Source organism: Oreochromis aureus, linkage group 17 (genome assembly GCF_013358895.1).
Source record: "Oreochromis aureus strain Israel breed Guangdong linkage group 17, ZZ_aureus, whole genome shotgun sequence".
NCBI classification, from domain to species: Eukaryota; Metazoa; Chordata; class Actinopteri; order Cichliformes; family Cichlidae; genus Oreochromis; species Oreochromis aureus.
In genome coordinates, this window is record NC_052958.1 from 7,282,602 (window position 1) to 7,305,079 (window position 22,478).

Below are 22,478 nucleotides of genomic sequence, written 5' to 3' on the forward strand. Positions count from 1 at the left end.
CCCTGATTGATAGCAAGGAGGATAACAAAATTTGTAAAGGGGTGGAACACTTTTTTGTGTGGAGTAAACAACTAATAAGCAATGTGACTCACCACCCGAGGAAAACAGGGAAAAATGTTGGTAGAAACTATTGGGAAAGCTCCATGTCTTATGGCTTCAGCTGGACTGAGGATGACCACAGTCCTCAGCATGAGTGCGCCATCTGTCAGGAGATGTTGGCTAATGCTAACATGATGGCAAGCAAGCTAAGAAAGCACTAGAAAATCAAACATCCCTTCCGAGAGAAAGTAGGCCTACTTCAAAAGAGGACTGCATCTGAACTGGAGGGAGCAGGGCTCTTTGTTGGACTGTGTGAAAGTGTCTGATAAGGTTATGGAAGTGAGGTATTTACTAGTGGAGCTTATTGAAAGGAAGAAACTGTAGGTGTCATGCAAAGTAAAATCAAATGGGCCTTCATCTAGAAAAAAATCAATCAAAAGAAGAACCGATGACATGTCAGACGACAAAGAGGCTGTTTCACACAGATATGAATACACGTGTGCCTTGAAAATTTGGTTTGCCCTTGGGTATGCCTAGGGCGTAAACTTTGCATTATATATTAATGGTTGTTTACTATTCGTCAGAGGTTTTGAGGCTTATGCTCACAACACTACGCCCCCAATAAAATCCCTATAGGAGCTGTATGGTGTATAGATGAGTGTTCTCTTATCTGCTAGATTTTTTGATCCATCACTCATCCCGCTGAACAGCAGGATGTGCACATTTTTGTTTTCTCGTTTTTAAAGCGGAAACGCCACACAGTTGCCCAGGTAACATTTAGTAGCTAGTGTTCAATTACTTTTGAACCCTTGTAATCTGGGTACTTTGTGTTAAGAGGGCTCTATCTCATGCACAGTTCTTTAAATATTGGCATAAGCCTGCTTAAATTAAAGCCGAGACCTTGCATTTTAATGTAGTTTTAGCTTGCTTCCAATTAAATGTGCTGAAAGCCAGAAGAAGACTGGAAGAACAAAAGGTATAATTTTCCAATTTAGTCTGTGTGTGTGTGTGTGATTTTTTTCCCATGTATAACATAAATTAATCAAGTCAAAAACAAAAAAAGGTCATCAGATCTTTAGAGAGGGGGTCGTTATTAAGTGTGGACACTTATGACTACCCATGAAAGTGCTCTGTTCTGTCTCTAAAACATAATTACAGACAAGCACAATCTGACAAGCTAATAACACTTAGCAGTTGTGGCTTTAGATCTTGACTAAATGCTGAATAATTCCAATAAGTGCAGCCTGGAAAAAACTGAACTCTTAAGTCAGTAACTCGTAAACCTTCTTTCAGTGAGGATGAGGGGAGATTTGAGAACAACAACAAAACAAAATGAATTTTATGAATATTTCTGTCGGTTTAGCAGCCCTCTTAGAGTCACAATATCTGTCAGGAGTCCAAAACATGCATTTTGTTTTTCCCCCAATCCGTCTTTTACTGATTCACTTGTGTGCTTTAAATTATTGTCTTGCTATGTTATGCTATGTCTTGATGAAACATGATGCTCCCTCCACCGTGCTTCAGACTAGGGTTTTGAGGCAGTATCTTTTTTTCCTCTCAAAAATAGTGCTGAGCATTTTTCTGAGAATTTCTTTTCTCCCCTCTGACTATTTTCTGGTCTCTTCAAAGAACATCCAGCTGTTCTCTGCAAACTGTAGTGGTGCTGCAATATTTTTCTTTCTTTGTTTGCTTTCCTTTTCCTTTGTCTTATTCCATTTTTTTTCTTTAAAGTGGATGCATGAACAAATAGTTCAAAAGTTGTTAAAAATCTGCAACTGTTTTGCTATTACCCTTGGGTTATTTTTTTTTTTAACATGCTTTCAGGATTGCATGTTTGGCTCTTGGTGTTATCTTTGCAGGACATCCACTCCTGGTGAGAGCAGCAACAGTTCGAACTCCTTTCAGTTTGTAAACAGTATTGCTTTATTGTGGACTGATGAACATCCAGATCTTAAGAAATACTTTTGTAACCATTGCCAGCTTTGTGAATCTCTACAATACTTCCTCTAAGGTCCTGTCAAACTTGTGATCAAGGCAAGAGCCGTTACTTTGTCAGTTACCAGACTTTGTATGCTTTTATTTGTAGGGAGGGGCCGTCTACAAACCACACTTCCCACACCTGACTCAAGGCACCTTTTGGAGAAGTCAGAGGTGACTTTTTCCAGCCTGCACTGTGAGTAAATAATTAACAAGTACGACTGCATGAGTGTTATTTATTTACTTAGGTAGTGTTTGCCGATCATTTTGACTTCGATGAAGATCAGACAACATTGTGAAGAAGAAATGTAGAAATTCCAAACAGATTACTATCCAACTAGCGACAACACTTTTATGCTTTATAATTGTAGACATGAATGTGTTAACAAAACAATGTTGGATCCCATCAATGAACATGAGAACATAAGAAACTGTAGCTTCTCTCAAGGTTCTCCATTGTTACTTGTTGTAAATTAAAACCAGTCTGTTGGTTTTTTTTCCTCCTATCATTATACATGCTAATGTCTCTTGAAAAGGGCATTTGTACCATTATCGCAGGTGGTGGGTGGTTTCCAAATTCAAAAGGTGCAGATTTCTCAACTATCATTAAAAATGCTGAATTGACAGTAAACGGAGAAATGGGGGATAAAAATGCATAATTACTGGAGTTTGAATAAGCCGCACCTTTGGCATGATGGGATCTTCTGCATTCTGTTAAATTAAAAACCATCTAAATAGTCCCATGGCATAATATTTATTCATAAAGGTCATGCATTTGTAAGTAAACTTTTGTAATAAATTATTTTGTGCAATTTGCATTCAATTTGAATATTTTTACTTAAAATTTAAAAGGGAATATTGGGGATATTGACCCAGCAAAACTTCCTCCAAGCAAAAGTCCCTGAGGCTTTACAGAAATGTAATTGACACCACAACGGATAAAAGAGCACCATAACATGCAGCACAGTTGTATATATTAGGATGTAGACCCAGTGAAATCAGGCACAGCTGTTGTGAAAACAGCCTCCAGTAGTACGGTTTCTTGGATCAGAACCCTTTCGGCTGACAGATGAAGTGTGTCTCTTTCTCAGAGTCTGTGGATAACCCTGTCCGACCTCCAGGAACATCAGTTTGTAGAACATTGTGTTAGAAAATCCTCCTGGGATGTGAGTCGGGGAGCTCTGGAGCTAATAGGTACAGATATCCATTTTCTTCCCTGCCTGCACTTTCTTCTTCATTCGGCTGCACTGCAAAAAATGTCCATCTCAAACTTACTTGCACACATAAAGTGGCAGCTGCTGGCCAGGGCTGAAAGGGTTTGAAATGAATTGCACTGTACTACAGCCAAAATAAATTAATGGCTCACTCACACTACAGTAACAACAGGACGGCAAATTCCTTGCAGCTACAAAAAATGAGTATTTGCCCAGTGATTATTTTTATTTTATTTTATTTTTTTGCTGTGGGACACAGATTGCAAGCAGTTTTAGTGACTAACTGGTCACCCCGCATTCAAGTGTTCAACATCTTCAACCTCCGCGTGACTACTTTGGATCACATGGCAACTGCACATGTCACCAGGTGGGATGCTGCATGTCTCCAAAACAACTGACCGACTGCAGTCACTCTCAGGTAGACTGGCAAAGGTTGGCAAATAATGGCCACCTAATTTATAAATGCAACCAGGTTTCCAACATGTTGCAATCAACGTGTTGAATCAAGCTGCAACTCATCTGTAACACATCTCTTTGCAATATGGGACGTTTGCCAGTGATTGCATATGTGTTATGTTCCTATACAAAAGTAACGTTGCCAAGTGCCTATTTCATTTTGCAGTTAACTTGCTGTGCCACAGCAACTATTTCCTTCATTATTTTTGGAGGAAATTCTGTTTCAAATCTATGGGATTCTGGCTGGACTCCGGATGTGATAGTTAATTTTGTAGTTAAGTAGTTAAGTTCTGTTTAATGTGACTTTCTGTGTATGTAGACAGCAACAGATTTTCAACAGACGGCAAAGGATTTGTGATTTTTTTTACAGACTTATTGCAGTTTTATTGGCATACTATTACAGACAGATTGCATGTAATTGCTAACTTTGCCCCATTCAGTCACAAGCTGATAACAGACTGACTCCGTCTTATTGCAGTTTATCAAGTTGCTTGGAAGACAGCAGCGACCGTGAGTCGTTGCACATCTGGTGCCTGTCTTTGAGGAGGCTTTTTCAAATGCAGTGAGATCACAAGTCCACTGCACACAGTTGCACAGTTAATTTTGGTTGTAACACAGTCTCCAACCATTTTTCCCTGGTGTGACATTGGTATATGGGGAGTCGCTGTAATATATGACTTTATGAATACACACATAGAAACAGACTAGCATGTGGCAGTGACTTATGGAATGCCAAGGAAATTCGGCAAGCTATAGTGATGACACATGCAAAGCAGGTCAGTACTGAGGTAAGCTCGTCAATTTTGAGGTGAGCCATTAACAAGACTACCAGTGAGAGCTAAGAAAACTGCTAACTGACATGAATGTAATTTTAAGCTATCCACAATGATGGTGGTGAGCTAATTTCGAGAACAGATCACCAAATGATCAGAAGCCAGTTGTGGATGAGCAAAAACTTGAAATTAATCCATATTCATGGATTCCAAGTCTTCAGCAAAGGAGAGACAGTGTGTGCATTTTGCTTTAGTCTTATATATACACGTATTTGTATATATGTGTGTGTGTGTGTGTGTGTGTGTGTGTGTGTGTGTATTTTGCCATAGTTAAATTTTCTTTTATGTAATTGAAAATATAAACTACAAGTGCACATAGAGTGACAGAATTAGTTTGCCTGTCAAAGATGGTGTCTTTTGGCTGATTAGTGTAAATTACTGTCTGTTACTTTTTATGTTACCACAGGAAATAACACACATGTACAAAACTTTGACATAAAAGGAACCAAAAATGCCTGTTAGCAGTTACAAATTAATGAATCCTTTTGAAAGCTACCCTTTTGAGTTTAGTAAGTTTGAGGAGGAATATTTCAAAGTATATAAATTCAGTGGTTGAGGTACAAAGACTGATGAAATTTCTGCTCTTGGTACTCTATAAATTGAGCACACTACAATTCAGTGAGAAGTTTCTTACTGCAGTTACCTTTGTTATACATCAGTGAATTCTTTTTGATATGATTGCACATTTAGGTTTCTAAACATTACCAATTCAATCAAATATTCCCTCAGATTTAAAATGGAAACATGGTTCTGCATTTGTGCTCTATTGCGGATAGAGGGAATCAACCAGTGTGGTGGCTACAGCGACACAATCCCATTGAGTTGGCTTGTAAAAGAAAGAAGGACAAAAATGGTGGAAAAAAAGGTCAAAGATTAAATAAAGAATTGATGAGAAGCACAAACAGCAGCTTCTGATACTGCATGACTTCTGTCTTCTCTGCATCAGGAGCTGAGGAAAAGGACAACAACAAACAACACAACACCAGCTCTTGCACATATTTTCCCCCCACACAGCTACAATATATAGACACAGATCTCTTGAGTTCTGTGAGCTCCCAGAGCAGCACCTTGCCCGGACCTTGAGTGGTGTTTACTACCAGACACAAAAATACAGTAGCTATAACTTCAAAAATTATTGCCATTAAATTTGAGTTGTCATTGGAGGATAGATATGAGTGTAGTGGACCTCATGTACTTGATCAGTCACAGCACAATCATGAGATTTTCATTTGATTTCAGGGATCTTTACAAGGACTACAAACTATCTTAAACGGATGTCGTTAGGTGGGCTTATTTTGAAATAATGTGCCTTTGCTGTTTTAAACAGCACTTCAGCTCTCATCGCTGGCCTGCGTGACTCGTTAATTTGGATATTTTTTGCAGCGTGCTTCACCTCTAACAGAAAAAGACAGAGACGAGAACAGGCTTCTGGGAGATGACTGACGGCTGCTGTCGGCCAACCAGAGCAGGGATGCTGCGCGCACCTCGCCTGTTTCTCTGACGCTATTGGCTCCTCTCTGGAGAGTCGGGGGTTTGTTCTAATATTAATGACTGCCGAGGAGACGGCGGCGCATCTATGTGGTCCGCCTGACACTTGATCGAGGGGGAGAGATGCGTTCGTAACAGCCGCTGTTAAGACGAAGGGAAGGGAAGGAAGGGAAGGGCACGAGGATCACACGAATCTTTCTCCGTTCCTTCGCCACACTGCTTTTGGACTTTGCCGTTTCGCCTCATGCAGAAACCCGTGCGTTTTCCCGAGGAAGAGAGCCCACAACTGATTCCTCATCAGCTGCGTGAGAACAAGAAGACCACACATTGTTGACTGGCTTTATGTTGCGCGCTGGGGCTCTCTCCCGTCATCGGAGGGGCGCACTTGATGGGAATACAGACACAAAACTGCTTTGTATCCGAGGGTGATGAAACCCGGTAAGTTTACTCTGTTTGCTGCTCTAATTTCTATTTGTCATTTTCGTCCGTGTCGCGCGATTGCGTCTGCGCAACGGCTCACAAGTTCACGAAAAAAAAAAACGAACGAAATTGAGCGATTCCTGTGTTTTTTGTCGCACACACAGAGGAAAAAATACACATCAGGTTGCTTACTAAATGTCAGTCACTCATGTGCCGATTGCAGAAATTAGGGACAAATACTACCGGATAACGAATCTTGTGACTGGCCTCGAACCCCCCTGTTTGGATGTAGAGACGCGCTTTTGCGCAACTATGCAGGATGCGCCTTTTAACCTGACCGGATTTTGGCTGTGTTTGGATTAAGAAGGAAAATCAGTTACAGACAAGAAAAAGACAAGCCCCCGTGTTTGTGAGTGTGTGTGTGCGGGTACGATTCTATGTTTGTGTGTTGGTGGATGGAGTGATTGGCTGGCAGCTTCATGTCCTCGGGTGCTGCTTAGTGAGCACACACCAGACACGTCTCTAAGAAACCCACAGAATGTCTCCCCCTCCTCCTCCCCCCACCCTCCCCCTCTCTGTTAAACCTTCCTGTTGCAAACACAGAAGTCGATACCCACACATGCCATGAGAGTACACGTCCACTGGCTTTATTTTTCACCCCACGCTCCTCAAAGGCTGATTGCTTCCTCCGCGGCCGTGCCAGACATCGGATCCAGGGCTTTTACTTTGTGATTAACGCATCTGCCGGAAAGCATCTTCTTGCGCATTCACCATCACCATCATCATCCCTTCACCTGCTTGTGCCTGTACACCCACACATCCAGGGATCCGGCTGGAGAAAGAGAGGTGGCATTCACTAATCCCTTAACTGTATTGGGGCGTCTTTCCCTACCCTCTCTCTCTCTTGCCACCTCAAAATTCTGCGCCTCACAGCTTCTCCTCTCTGGCCAAAATGTATTCCACTCAGCAGATCTATTATTCCTGAATAATTTGGATAAACAGATAATGGCCGATAATGACGAATGTGGATTTTCACCAAAGCAGGCTATCCAATTCTGATTGCTGTAATCTTCTGTTCAAACGTGTTCTGTGTGCGCACACACGTGTGTGTGTGTGTGTGTGTGTCCGCTTGCTTGTTCCAAGTGATGGATACAATAGATTTTGGCCTCCACAGTGCGAATGACTCACCCAAAGCAGCTGCTCCATGTGAACCACACAATGAAATGCCACACGAGAGCCATCGTGCCCTCACATCCGACACCATGCCACACTGAGAAAACCTCAGCCGTTCACACTGGAATTATGTGGCTGGCTACCCGCAAAGCCTGTATTATAGCATTCGACCACCAGCGTTTGACAAGCAATCCCCGCAACATATTTATCAAGTGAGCGAGCAGTGGCAGCTGAGATTTAATGTGATGGAAGATAGAGCCGCAAACTTTGTGAAGCTCAAAATCAAGTATAGACTCCTAACATGGCAGCCACTTTGCAGTTTCTCCCCCAAGTAGTGACGAAAGCAGTAAAACAAGCCTGTATTGGTTTTCCTCATTAATTTAGGCACACTTGTTCAAAACAAATCAATATTACATGTCCACCAACAAGTCATACGCTTAAAGTGTGTGGCTTTGCGAATTGCCTATTGATCTGCGTGAGAAGCAGAGGTGGGGTGGGAAAGGTATTGTGCCTGCAGTGGCCTTGTGGAGGCTTTGAGAGCATGATCGGCAGCACGGTGTGGGTGTTCCATATTAATTTCTCTATAGTCAGAGGGCAGCAGGTTGCAGCGAGGTGAGAATTATGTGTGGGTGCCAAATGCTACTATTGGTTTGAAATGGAGTTCAGAAAGCTCGAAGTGTAAGTGCCATCACAATCAAATTCATCTTTTTTTTGTTTTTTCTTTGATGGCGATAACAAGATGCAGAAGTATCCATCAGGGGGCTCCTCAGTGAAATCCATGTAAACATATTCACAAGACGGCTGCAGGGGATCAGCCCGTGCAGCCAAGCATAGACTCTCTGGTAGCATCTCCATTCCCAAACAAACACAGGCACCCGTTAAAATGGAATAAGCAGAGGCAGAGGGCAAAAAGGAACAGTGGGGAAGAGAATGGTGTGCATGTTTGTTTCGGAGCTAGTGGGTGGACTTGAAAGAAACAAAGAAAAAAGAGCTGTGGATCAAAACATGCCACGATGGAAACATCCATGACATTTTACCATTTTCAGTCCGTATCAAAGGTCAAAACAGGATGTGACACTTCCTTTCTATCCACTGACATTTACTTCTTGGATTTGGACTTTTTGGTACTTAGCTTGGGCACATTTCTGGCGGGAGTGAATTTAAGGATTTAGGAGTACCAGAACACGGCTTTACCAAAAAAAAGGTGCACTCAAAACCAGACCGTGTGTTAACAGCAAAATGCCAGGCCTATGAGAATCTAGGACTGATGCTCACAATAAAAATCAAAGCTGCTAACCACTAATTAAGCTGCTCTTCGGCAGACTCACATCAGAGCGGTACACGTTAGCGACATATGCCCATATTGCAGTTTAAATCTCGAGCAGAGACGAAGGAGGACATCTGAAGGGCCACTGCTGTGCGGTCCATCTGCTCTGCATTCAGACTGATACGTATAGGCCCTTAGCGTGCTGACGGAAATGGTAGTGATGCTGCATCACGAGAACAAACCCAGCGGAACTGTTGTTGAGCTGCCGGGACCGATGCACGGAAACACAAGCACACATGCTCAGTTGGCTGCGTGAACGTATGTGCCAAAATGAGCACGTATACAGAGAATATCTGCCCGAAGACACGGAGCATTTTGAAAGAACCCTTTATTTGGTCTCTTTGGGCTAAGAAGGAGTAGCTGAGAATGAAAACAGAAAAGAGAAAGCCCATATCAAACCCCATGAAATCATAATAAAGAGGCCCAAGCCAGCGATAAATGCATTTCAGTGGCATATAATGATTGATTCCGTCTTCTGTGGGAACCTATTCCCTGCAGGCTTGTGGCCCCTTGACCAGCCATATATTATTCATATAAATATAGATAGGTGCGCATCTTAGAGGGAGCTCGCATGCCACATTTGCACCTGCAGATTCAATTTGGCTCTGACTTTGAGGGATATGCCGCTGGCTCCATTTCCCCTGCCTTCCCCCTCCACCCCACCCCACACCTTCCTCTTTCATTCTAGCTAGCAGCTATACATGGAACATTATGCAGATTTTTGTCAAGAGTGAGTGCGATTATGTTTGGGGAGAAATGAGTGTTGGAATGTTCGCTACGCCTTTGACCTTATCAGCGGCAGCCTTAAGCTGGATACCTTGGCTTAATTTTAATAGATGCAGCACTATGCGAATTAGACAAGGGGACCTAGCTGTGCTTTTTCACCGTGTGGCGCGTTCTGCATGCATTATGCGAATGAGCCCCTGCGTGTTTGGGTTCTCTTTTTTTTTCTGCGAGGACACAGTCTGCTACGTTACGTACCGGCAAATGCACAGATCTCTTTTTCTCATGTATTTGCATGTGTTCCTGTCCAATGCGTGCTTTCGCGAGGCAGGTGGGTGCGTTATATAGTGTTCAATAGTCCACCTTGTGTGTGTGTTCTCCCTCACTCAGCCCAAGGGCATGTCTTGTCCAGAAAAGAGCTGAAAAACCAGAGATAGGGGGTCCTGTGGTTAATTTGGAACATTGATTCTACATTAAGAGTCGACTTGCCACTGATTCATGGCCATTCAAGTGCAGATGTAAGGGGAAAGGTTTCCATCTGCTCCCCCATGGATGCACACACGTACACACACATATAAGTACAGGAAGCTTCATTATGCATACACACATAGAAGGTTCTCTTTAATGGACTCTCCCTTGCCTTGGAGAAAGTATAATAGTAAATCAATGAGGTGAAGGGCAGAAGGAGGGACAGTTAAGCCTTCTGGAGGCCTCCGCCCAATATGGGGCTTAACCAGAATGTATATCAGACTCGTTGTGATTGCAACATGACCGTGCTGCATGTTCACCACAGGTCCAAGTGCTGCATCTCTGAAAAGAAACACATCTTGAAAAGTTGTGTTTATACAGTAGAGCAGCAGTGGATCGATAAACTATAGCTTTCCAATAATGCAAAGTGGCTGCATGTATTAAGTACATAAAACCACAACCTTAGTCTTAACACATCGCTAATATATTTATTACTCGTGTGGGTGACACTTGAGAAATACTGCCTTCTGTAAATAATAAAATTACAGTTAATTAAACTTTAGTAGTCATCTTACACAAAGTCAAGATATTTAATCATCATCAGTAATTTTCTAACTTATTATTTATGCCATTAAGTTCTGTGATAAAAGATATTTAGGAATTCGGTAGTAGTATCTCATTCCCCTGGAGTCAAATGCTGCCATCCAGTTGGTGGCATACCAGAAATGTGTACAAGGTCTTTTATTGGTGGCTCCAAAATGCACTTTGAGAGTGCTCTCACATCCATCTTGTCATATTTTAACTCAAAATCATGATCATTTCCTAAACCTAATCGTCGTTTGGTTGGATTTAGCTGATGGCTAGTAAGAACAACTGAACAGTGGACACAGCAGGACACGAACTGTGTCTCTGTTATTTGAAACTCAAGTAACACTTGATTACTTAAAACAAGCACTTTAATTTTTTATAACAATCATCTAAATATGGTTTGTAGGAACACTGCATAGTATTTGTGATCATCTCAGAACTGTTTTAAAAAGATCAGTCGTAGCTTTCCATGAAAGCATCCACTAAATTTTCATAGATATTTTACAAACCAAATTTACAAAATGTACAACATTTTACAAAAGTTCAATCAAGTGTTACCCCTCACACAGTCACAGTTGTTAATTAAAAAATAGGAGCCATATGGTAAGACATGTATGCACAAGACATAGCATGGCAGGGGTGAAGAGTCTTGGGAAGGCAATTAGGCCAAAAGCAGACACTATGCAGGACAGGCATAGAAATATACAGTGAGACACGATGACATGCTGTCATTCTCCACAGCCCAATGGCTGGGCAGATGATGATGCTAACAGACAACATAAGGAGAAAAATTTCTCCATAAGGGCGAGCAGAGAAAAATGTGAGAAGAGCAGGTTTATAAAAAGAGATATTTGGCTTGTATTATCATGAGAAAAAGGGAATGACAGAGTGAACAGAGAAAGAAAAGAGCCCGAGCTGGGGAGAGGGTGACGGGTGAAGAAAGCCTTGCAAGGCTTATTACCAGTGGATCAAAATTCCCAGTGAACCGTTTCCATAATACACAGGCTATTCTCCTGAAAGAGGAGGCAATTCGACTGCGCCCTACTTTCCACTTACGTCTGACCTTTATGTCTTCCACCCAGTTTTACCACAGTAAGTTTAATGTCTACCTCTCAGCAGATGCAATACTGCCTTGTTACCGCTTAAACCGTGCAGGCCTCATAATCATCTCCCCGAGGGCCAATATGCTTCCCACAAAAAGAAAAAAACCTACGTCTTGATCTCGCAAATTTTTCTCCGTCATTCCTGCCGTTGCATGCAGAACTTGTGTTTTGTATAATAAATGATTGCATTTTCTTTCTTAGGTCAACTTGTCTCCACACAGGGCACTGATGAGCACCCAACCTGTGACAAAGCAATCACCTCTATTTCCCCGCTTCGCTAAATCCCATCCAAGCCCTGTGAAGCGAGCGGGAGGATTTATAATAACTCATTTCAATAAACAGAATAAAACAAACAGTTCTGCCCGGCCGTTTGGCCGCCCGATGACTTGAGTCAGGGTTTCCTGAATTAGCGCCGCAGAGCCACTTGGACCACTGCTTTCTGGCCCTCCTGTGCATACTCATTAATTTCAAGTGGTCATATCTCACTGGTCTCTAATCAAACTGTATTTGTGCCATTACTATCCTGCACAGCCACAGTGTTAGGATAATGTAGGTGGTCTGGTGGGAAAGTAAGAGAGGTGTTGCCAAGATGTGAATGAAAAAGCTTTTCACCTTGACAGCGCGCGAACCTCTTAACCGAAGCCTTGTCCTAATTCGTCCGGTGCCATTTGCAGATTACGGAAATCCCCAAACACTATAAAACATATAAAATTATCTCTATATTATATTTAAAAAACAAAAAACAAAAAAACCCCAGCATTGTCCAGGGCAACAACATGTCAGCGTAAATGTGCAGCATTTTAATGAGGAGAGATTCGAAGGCTTTCAATTGTGTCAAATGTCATTCTAATTAAGAGTGAAATGTGCGGCTAACAAGGTCTAAAGCCATAGCGGTTCATAAAGGTGACGCAATCACGCTGTCATTTCTGAACAGCGTCTTTATTGGAATATGTTAATAACTATAGAAGCTCCTTACTCTTAAGTGATGATGCAATAGCTCTGCTATATAAAAGCATCTTAGGCGCCTGCACAGAATTTGTGTGCTTGTCAAACATGCGCAAATGAGACACGCAGGTGAAAAAGTGCACATTGCAAAAAACATTTACACTGAGGTGATGTGGAAACCTGTGATAAAATATATGTATATATATATCAAAATAAATCATGACATACCTGAAGCATGAAGCATGTTTGGGAGCAACTTGCCTGAGGAGATAAGGCTGATTCATTGATGTCCTTTGAAAAGATTCTAAAAACACATTTTTTGGAGCTGTATGTATGTTTGTGTGAAGTCTTTTTTTAAATTCTTTGTTAAATCACTGCTTGTGTGTCTTGCTTGTTTTTATCATATTCTGTACTTATTATGTTATTATGTTAAGTTTTTATTGGAGGCTGACTAATATATTAGCGGGTCTGATGTATTGACTGATAATAGTTCCCTGTGATGGATACATGGATACATTGCTGGTATTTGTAAGGATTCAGTACACATAATAAATGTTAGGGAAATCTGTTTATTTTTCAAGTGTCTGAAAGAAATAAAATATCACCCGATATATTGGGTTTTTAAAATCACCAAATATCGGTATAAGGATCAGTCTTAAAAATCCTATATAAGTCTAATTTTTTCTCTTACTTAATTCTTACTAAATTACACCGTTAATCAAATTTGTTTTTGTGTAACCTCACAGTTTGGCTTACCAGTCTTATGTCTGTTCATATTATTATTAATTATAGTAATTATTTAAGTATAGTTATTAGTATAGTAGTATTATAGTAGTAGCAATGTTATTGGTATTAAAATTATGGCATACAAATTTATGTGGTACACAGTTTCTTAAAGTACTGCATTCATTAATTTGCAGGAATATTGAAACCTTTGGCTACTAAGAAGCATCGACGGAATGGCTGTGTAAAATTTCAAGACGATCTCGTGTAGTGGCAAACCCACAAATAACAGACCACCTGACTCTGCAGCTGTCTTTAGCGCAGCAGAGCTGTATAGCATCTTTCAGGTCATAGCGTATATTTCAGCTGCAGCAGGCAGCTGTTTCCTGCAGCACGTCATCAGCCCAGCATCAAACAGCAGACAGTCAAAGTTCGCATCTGCCTGGTGAATATATCGGAGGATTTAGTTTCTCTTGATTTTTGTGCTTGAACGCAAAAGAGCTAAACATTGACTGAATTTCGGACTTGCGTACCTCAGACGGATTGAGGCAAAACCCCAAATTGGGCGATAATGTTTAACCACACGAGCTCAGCCTGTTAATAGGTATCAGATCTTTCATTTAACTGTTATAAGATTATAATGTGTCAGTGTCTCTTCAGGCTTTCACCTAGGAGATGGGGAGCAGTGTTGGTAATGAAACCCAGCGGTGGTAAACAAACCTGTATTTCACCCAGCTAAGGCAGTCTTAAAACGAGGCAGATACAAGCAGCTTGTTTTGCTGCGATACTCCCAGCCAGGATTAACACTGCTGAAAGTGGAAAGCCCATGGGCTACACTGCCAGCCTCCCACTGTAATGGAGCTGCTCCCCCACCACTCTCTTTCTCCTCTGACACCTTGGAACTTGTGCTCCATGAGTGAACACCTTAGCCTGACCTATAAAAGGTCCCCTCAACAAATGTCAAAGCTTTGGCTTAATGCGTTACCGCAGGTAGACATTAGGTTGCAGGAGATCCCATTACAAGTTTTCCGTGTTCTGTTCTAAGGTGTTGATTTTGTACCTCAGTACTTAGGATTTAGTAAAGCTTTTCCACGCACAGATTACCAGCATCCATCTTTGAATTCAATTTACCCCAGCCATATTAAGCACATTTCTCTATGTCCAGCAGTTACGTAATGCTTTTTCTTGTTTCTTTCTTCTCCTTTTTTTCCATATGAAGACCTTGTTTCTCCCAGTCTTTGACTGGATTTTGACTGGATCAAGCTAAGATTAATATTTCTTGCAACGACAGCATTACAAGGGTCAGTAGAGGTTAATAGCTCAATGCCACAACAGAAACGAAGACGTTTCTCCTCTGGCAAGTCACTTTGTCCTCCACATCTCTTCTTTCCCTTCTCCCTCCACTCACGCTCTGCCTCAATTACCAGCAACTGAGCAGTGGACTGTGGGAATTAGCTCTGTATAGTAGCTGTGTGTGTCTGTGTGTGTGTGTGGGGATGTGGTTCGGTAACTTGACTGGATTTTTACTAATAGGTTTGTACAAGTGGTAGTCATGGTGCAAAGCCTTCAGAATATAGACTGCCTGTTCAGTGGGCTCCGCATTATTCAGTCGCACGATACCAATTTATGTGATCAACTGCCTGTAGATGATTAGGATAGTGCACTTAAAATAATGCAAGTATGGGACAATATTCCAACCTTAAGCGTATTGAAACTCTATTAGGGATGGGCATTTCAAGCAAAAATACTGCTCATATTCACTGGGAGCTATTCGGATATTCCTCAAAGAGCATTTGAGGCTCTGTCGTTGAAAGCTTTACTGTTGTAACATATTCCGTTTGTCCGTTTTCTGCAAGACACACACTGTTGGCCACAACCATATCTAAGATCTGCATTTTTTATGAACCACATGTTGGATTATCATTAATAGAATTTCATCCTCATTAATCAGCAGGGAAATATGTTCTTCTTGCTGGCCTCATCATCATGCACATTGTCCTGTAAAGCCTTCCTAATCCAGTCCTTGATTTTTGATGGAAAAGCAAGCACTGGCGTCCGCCAAACCAAATGAAATCCCTCTCTCAATCTGTCCCTATTTCCAAAACCTCTTTAGTGTCCACGATGTCATCCTCACATCCATCCTCGCCAGAATCTAATGGAGAAGCAGTGTGCTGTGAAAATAGGGCAGCGCTGTGTCTTACAGCACACCAGTTCCCTTTGCAGAAAATATTGATTGAAACATTAATTAGTCCGAGAGTGTTCCCTCTGACGTAACTAGCTGGTAAAACAAATAACAGCAGCCCGTCTTGGAACCACCTGCAGCGAATTCACAATAAAGCTAAGCCATAACACTTAACCTGACCACATTATGCTGCTGGTAATTGTGATTACTAAGGAGGAAAAGCCAGGGCGAGCAGAGGTGAGAACTAAATGCGGTAGGCTGTATTACAAAGTCTGTCCTGTGCTTCCAGGATACGGATCAACTGCATAGCCCACGATGGAGAGGCGGTGCTGAGGGAGAGAGGCTAAGTCCTGTTTATCAGAATTCTCTGGGTGTAGAAGCTTATTAAAGTGCCAGGTGCTTTTGAAAAATAATACCCTCCTTCACCCCCCCACACACACACCACCATCCCCACCTTCTCCCTCTTTCACAACCTTACTGTCTGCCTCCCCGAACCAAACCACGCTCTAGCCAGTGATGGCACACAGGTTGAAGAATGAACCCTTGGCTTGGCTCCACCAGCGGGCAAACTCCAGCATTTCTGCTTCCTTCAGAAGTTCTTATTCATTTATTTATTTATTTATTTATTTATTTCCGCCACCACCACCACATCTCCCCCGTGGCCACCGAGGTGGAAACAGCGAGGGTGATGAAATGAAATCATTTCTCTTCCCTTGTTCTCACTTTCCAGCCGCCGTCACACTTCTCCTCTTGATTCTTTCTATTTCATCCGCTGTCTCTTCTGACTTTTCTCATGATGTGGCGCCTGATCTCATAGGCCCCGAAATATCACAAGCACCATCAAACCCATCTGTTCAGTAAGAGGCAGTCACATATGACAAATTACATGGTACACTTCAACTGTGGAGCTTCTGCCACGTCAGGATGTGATGGAGACACTAATCATACGACGGTACGAGACAGTCCATAAAAAAGATGTGTGAGTCACATGAAGGAGGAAGCATCTAAGCTATAGTTATATATCTACAATGCTTATAAATGGAAATAATCATACAATAGTCTTTGTTACGTAAGAATATTGAACAAACTTACAGAGACCAAATATGGTTACAGGTGAAATTGTTTGCCTTGTACTGTTTGAGCTCATACACTTTGAAACGACCTAAATCTGCCTACATTTCCCAGAATTCCATTTTAAGAACATCTGTAAATACCATATCATTCTCTAGAAGTAGTCAGCGGCACAAACATATGTGTTTTTAACAGTTAAAAAAAAAAACCTGAGAGCAAATATGTTGACCTACAAATGAAGTAAAATATGCACAATAGCCTTGAGCTTTCACTCAAATCAGACTCTTTCTAAAATCAGTGCAATGGATTTTATCCATTGCCTTCAATTTAAGTGTCTCAGAGAAATTAATGGATAATTTACTAGCCTAAAAAAATCCCAGAATAAAATGGAAAGAGAAGTGTGCACCACTTTCTGCTAACAGTACTGTACTGCATTTTAAAGTTCCTGTTGTGCCCATGAGAGTAAATGACCTTAAACTGTCTTGTATGAAATGTAATGAAAGGGTGAACAAAGGCAGACAATTCAGACAAAGCTAATTGCACTGGGCAGATAATTGAATTTTAATTTACAATATTTGCTTCAATTTATTATTCAGACAGGATCATCAAAATTAAAACACTTATTGTGCCATGCCGTGTTTGGTAATGATGTTGTTGTTTTTCTTTTCAGTGCACCCATTTCCTTTATTACAACCCTGTTCATTTATGTACTTATACATGCGGCCGAATGTCAATGAAATGTATTTTTTCAGTTCAGTAAAAACAGAGATATTAAATAAAACTACTAAACAATCGTGACACTCAGCACCGACCTAAAAGATTGTGATCATCCTCAAATTTTCAAATGAAAAATAATATACATTTAGCTGATGATCTTCAATCTGTGACTATTTTATCCATTATTCAAATATCCATGTTCAAGACAATACCATAATAATCACTTATTGTCTTCACTTCAGGTACCTGTTAGTAATCTGTGTCCACTGGTAAACTGCATGACCTGTTTTTCCAGAAATGCTAAATCCTATTAGCATACAGATGTGCTGATTGCTAAAAAGATTAATTACGTCAACACATTAATGCATTTTAATTTTCATGGCGGTCGGTTGCTGCGTCTCCTAACAAACAGGTGCAAACTGCATCTAGGTCAGCTGTTTAGTTTGCATTTACAGCCTAACCGTCTCACTCCGTTGTGTATTACTGGCTGCCCATTTACTTGTTGCTATAGTGACTGACATATTCTAGTGTCTTTGAGCAGCTTGCCCTAAAGGGTAACGCTTAAGCCCTAGGATGTCTGCCATTTAAGAATCTTAATGAAGCCTTCTCTTTAACCAATAATAGACTCATACCGTTAGCATCAAGATTTAGTACTATATAGTAGTGGTACATGTGGTACATCCTCAGAGTGAAGTCTAGAAGGTCAAGCAGATATAAATCCATTGTTCTACGTCTTGAAGGGAGCGTGTATAAATGTCAACATGCATCAGTGTGCCTATAACAAATGTCAATATGTCTAAATCCTTTTCTTATGACATTCTCTGACCATGCCCATTATCTGGTAATACTCACATGTTTCTCTCTGTCTTGTTTGTTTTACGCAGGTAGGAATGGACTGGGCTGTGGATTCTGGAAGCTAGTAAAGACAATCAGCGAGGACGGTTATCTTTAAAGAAAGAAGACTTTTTATGGATACCTATAAAGGTTCTTAATAGAAGTCTTTTGAGGTGTAATATTGGTCCAGGCTTTTTTCCTTTTTCCACCTCCCACCTATTTTTGGCTCGCCTGATTGCACCCTTGGCCACAAACCCTGACACCAGCATTGAGTGAATCAAGGGCATCTACATAGGAAGACAATAAAACCCTAGGGAGCCCTGTGGCGGTTGTGGCAGGGCATATGAGTCAGTTGCCACAGCGGCTGCAACAAATGAGTCATTATTTGTGAAGTTAATAGCTCAGACCAATTAATCTACAAGGACCAATTTCTGACTGGAGGAAATCGGTCCAATATGAAGGACTTGTCATTTGTGGATCATCTCTTTGTTGGCTTGGCCATGGCCTCTTTTGTTGTAGCCACTGAGCTGAGGCCTGATTGCCCAAAGCTTTGTGTGTGTGAGATTAGACCCTGGTTTTCCCCTACTTCTGTCTACATGGAGGCGCAGACAGTTGACTGCAATGATTTGGGACTCTTTAGCCTGCCAGAAAAATTACCAGCGGGCACGCAAGTACTGTTACTGCAAACAAACAACGTCGAGAGGATTGACAGACCTTTGGATTACATGCCCAATATCACAGAGATTGATTTATCGCAAAACAATTTATCCTCAATCAGCAACGTCCACCTTGGGAATCTTACTCAGCTGCTCTCCCTTCACTTGGAAGAGAACTGGATACGAGAGCTTCCTGAGCAATGCCTGTCAGAAGTGGCGAACCTTCAGGAGCTCTACATGAATCACAATCTCATCTCTTCTATCGCTCCGCTGGCTTTCCAGGGTCTAAGCAACCTTGTGCGACTCCATCTCAATTCTAACAAGCTGAGTGTCATTAAACGAGAGTGGTTTGAACCTTTGTCAAATCTGGAGATCCTAATGATTGGTGAAAATCCAGTTCTTTCTATTGATGACATGAACTTCAAACCTCTAAATAACCTCCGCAGTCTTGTTCTTACCAGAATGAACCTGTCCCAGCTTCCTGATGATTCACTGGCTGGTCTTGATAACTTGGAGAGCATCTCTTTCTATGATAATATTTTTCCCGAGGTTCCTCACTCTGCCCTGAGAAATGTCAAGAATCTTAAGTTTTTGGATCTAAACAAAAACCCCATTACTAGGATACAAAGAGGGGACTTTGTGGATATGCTTCATTTGAAAGAACTAGGGATTAACAGCATGCCAGAGCTAGTTTCCATTGATAGCTTTGCCCTCAATAACCTCCCTGAGCTGACCAAAATCGAAGCCACCAACAATCCTAAACTCTCGTATATCCATCCTAATGCTTTCTACAAACTCCCACGACTGGAAACCCTTATGCTAAACGGCAATGCTCTCAGTGCCCTCCACAGGATTACTGTCGAATCTCTTCCAAATCTGAGGGAGGTAAGCATGCACAGTAACCCAATCCGCTGTGACTGCGTAGTCCGCTGGATGAACATGAACAAGACCAACATCCGCTTCATGGAGCCTGACTCACTATACTGCGTAGAGCCTCCGGAGTACGAGGGCCAGCATGTCCGGCAGGTGCACTTCAGGGAGATGATGGAGATTTGCCTGCCACTGATATCACCCGAAAGCATGCCAGGGCACATTAAAGCACAGAGTGGGTGCTCAGTGTCACTTCATTGTCGGGCTTTTGCCGAACCAGAGCCGGACATCTACTGGATCACCCCATCTGGCACCAGGGTCCTGCCTAACACCGTGTCTGACAAGTTCTACATGCACCCAGAGGGAACCTTTGACATTTACGATATAACAGAAAATGAAGCTGGTGTTTACACCTGTGTTGCCCATAATTTGGTCGGTGCTGATCTTAAATCCGTCTCTGTAGAGGTAAACGGATATTTTCCCCAACCTGTCAATGGGTCTCTGAATGTTGAAGTCAAATCAGTGGAGACACACTCCATTCTGGTTTCCTGGAAGGCTGGCCCTGGCACTTTGGCTCCCAACATTAAATGGTACACCGTTTCAGATGCCAACCATCCCACCATGGCTTTTACCACCAGGGTTCCCTCAGATGTCCAGGTGTATAACCTTACCCATCTCAGCCCCGCCACTCACTACAAAGTCTGTGTGGATATCCGCAACATCCACTACAACCATGACACCAAATGTGTCACTGTCACCACTAAGGGATTAGAGTTGGCAGCCAAGGACACAGAAAAATGGGATGCAGCAGTAATCACTGTCTTTGGTGTGCTCCTGGCTGTGATTTCAGTGGCCTGCCTGTTTATTTATGTGTCTCTGAGGAACCACCACCTTTATGGGGATATAAGGAAATGGGACTCTAAAGCTTCGCTGATACCAGTGGAAGCTCCCGGTATGCACTCATCTTTCTTTACAAAGCTGTGGGTTACGGGTAAGGGACTGCCAAGTGGAGTGGAAGTGAAAGCCACAGTCATAAATGTATCTGACAATGCCTTTTAAGAACCACAGCTTTGTAGAGCACCACACACCTACAGCAAATGGACAAGGCCACTGGGCAGGGGTGAACGATGATATACTGTTTTCAAAGGCATACCCATTGCCCGTTCCCAGCTCAGATACACTGGGAGAACTATTACTGGAAGGGGATGGAACGGTTTAAATTGACTACATGCTATCCCAGTTTCAACCCTAGTTGAAGTGGTGGCTTTGTAACCATCAAACCAAGCTAACATCAACAGGAAGGGGTATTTACTGCAAAAAAATTCGATTACAGTACCATTCATACAGAAATGCAGGCAGAGAAAAGGAAGTGGACGTGTTGAAGGTCAGCTCTCTTGTAATTGACTGTTAAATGTGTTCAGAGTTGTGGAACTGTCCGTGTGGTCCCAAGCAATACCGTCTGTGCTTTGTCAAACATCCATAGACGAGTTAGAGATACAGTAATAACACCTGTCTATTATGGGAAGGGAGATTTATTAGAGTAGACAAATAACAGTGACTATGGTGTAAGCCTTTTGATGAAATATACCCCCCCTTTTTCTATTTAAAAACGGATTCTTGATTTTTCATGGAAATATTGTTATATATTCTATTATGTTGATGTAATGACAAATCCTCTGTATGTGAACAATTTAAATGGGTTTTAAATGAAGGCAAGGAGCAGACTACTTTTGATTACAACATCACATTAAGCTTAATGAAATTCAGCGACAAAATGGGTATCTAGAGAGGATATTTGCCAAATGGCTGTTTATGCTTTGTAGTTCTCATTGCAATGGTGACTGGCAAAAACACTGGACTCAAACAAATATATCGAGTTGTTTAAAACTAAAGCGAGTGATGTTTTATCTCCTCAAGAGGTGGTTTGTTAATGCCCTGGTAAGTGCCTACAACAAGAGCTACGTGAGGTAAACGGAGAGGAAACTGAAGAAATTCATCAGCCACAGCAAAACACAGTCATGTCATCATTGCAGTCACAAGCTATTCTCCAGTACTTTTAGTGGAAATACTTTCTCAGTATTTTTAGCATACATATTTTAAGAAAACATTTTGTTGTTGCTTTGGGTGTCAAGTTAAAAAGCCATTTTTATATTACCTGTATTATATGTGATCAATGGGCACAACAGACTAATTAAGAAAAGCGCTAAGAAAAAAAATAAATGTCATTGTTTCTTTTACAAACAATTGCCTACTTTCTCTCATTTTATTCTCATATTTATAACAACAGCAAAAGGGACCTGTTATGCTCATTTTCATCTCTTTTTTTGGGCTCTACTTGAATAACTTTGCATGAGTCACGGTCCCAAATAACCATTATTTGTGTATAAGTAACCCCTAATTTATACACTGGGCCTTGGTGCAAACTGCTGCCTGAAACAAGCCCTTATAGAGCCCTTCCTCTCCCTTAAAGCCAACTTTCCTCTTATTGGCTGCCCCTGATAAACCATATTCAGGATATCCTCTGTCAGTGAGATCATACAGAGGCAAAGGCAGAAAATATTGTCCGAGTGTAAAAGCAGTCTGATGGCTGAACTTTTGGCTGTGATTTATTGCCAGGACGATGTTATCGGCCCATATTAACTATTTCCGATTTATTGGTATCGACATTTTT

At 41.6% G+C, this 22,478-nt stretch overlaps 1 protein-coding gene across 1 annotated transcript; it reads left to right on the forward strand.

Annotated features, from left to right (window-relative positions):
* Positions 1-6,076: 6,076 nt before the first annotated feature.
* On the forward strand, positions 6,077-22,005 carry LOC116328700 (leucine-rich repeat neuronal protein 3). The gene is made up of 2 exons (XM_031750543.2): positions 6,077-6,445; positions 18,332-22,005. Exon 2 carries the CDS (start codon positions 18,737-18,739, stop codon positions 20,864-20,866), a length of 2,130 nt encoding a protein of 709 aa, XP_031606403.1. The 5' UTR covers positions 6,077-6,445; positions 18,332-18,736; the 3' UTR covers positions 20,867-22,005.
* Positions 22,006-22,478: the final 473 nt, after the last annotated feature.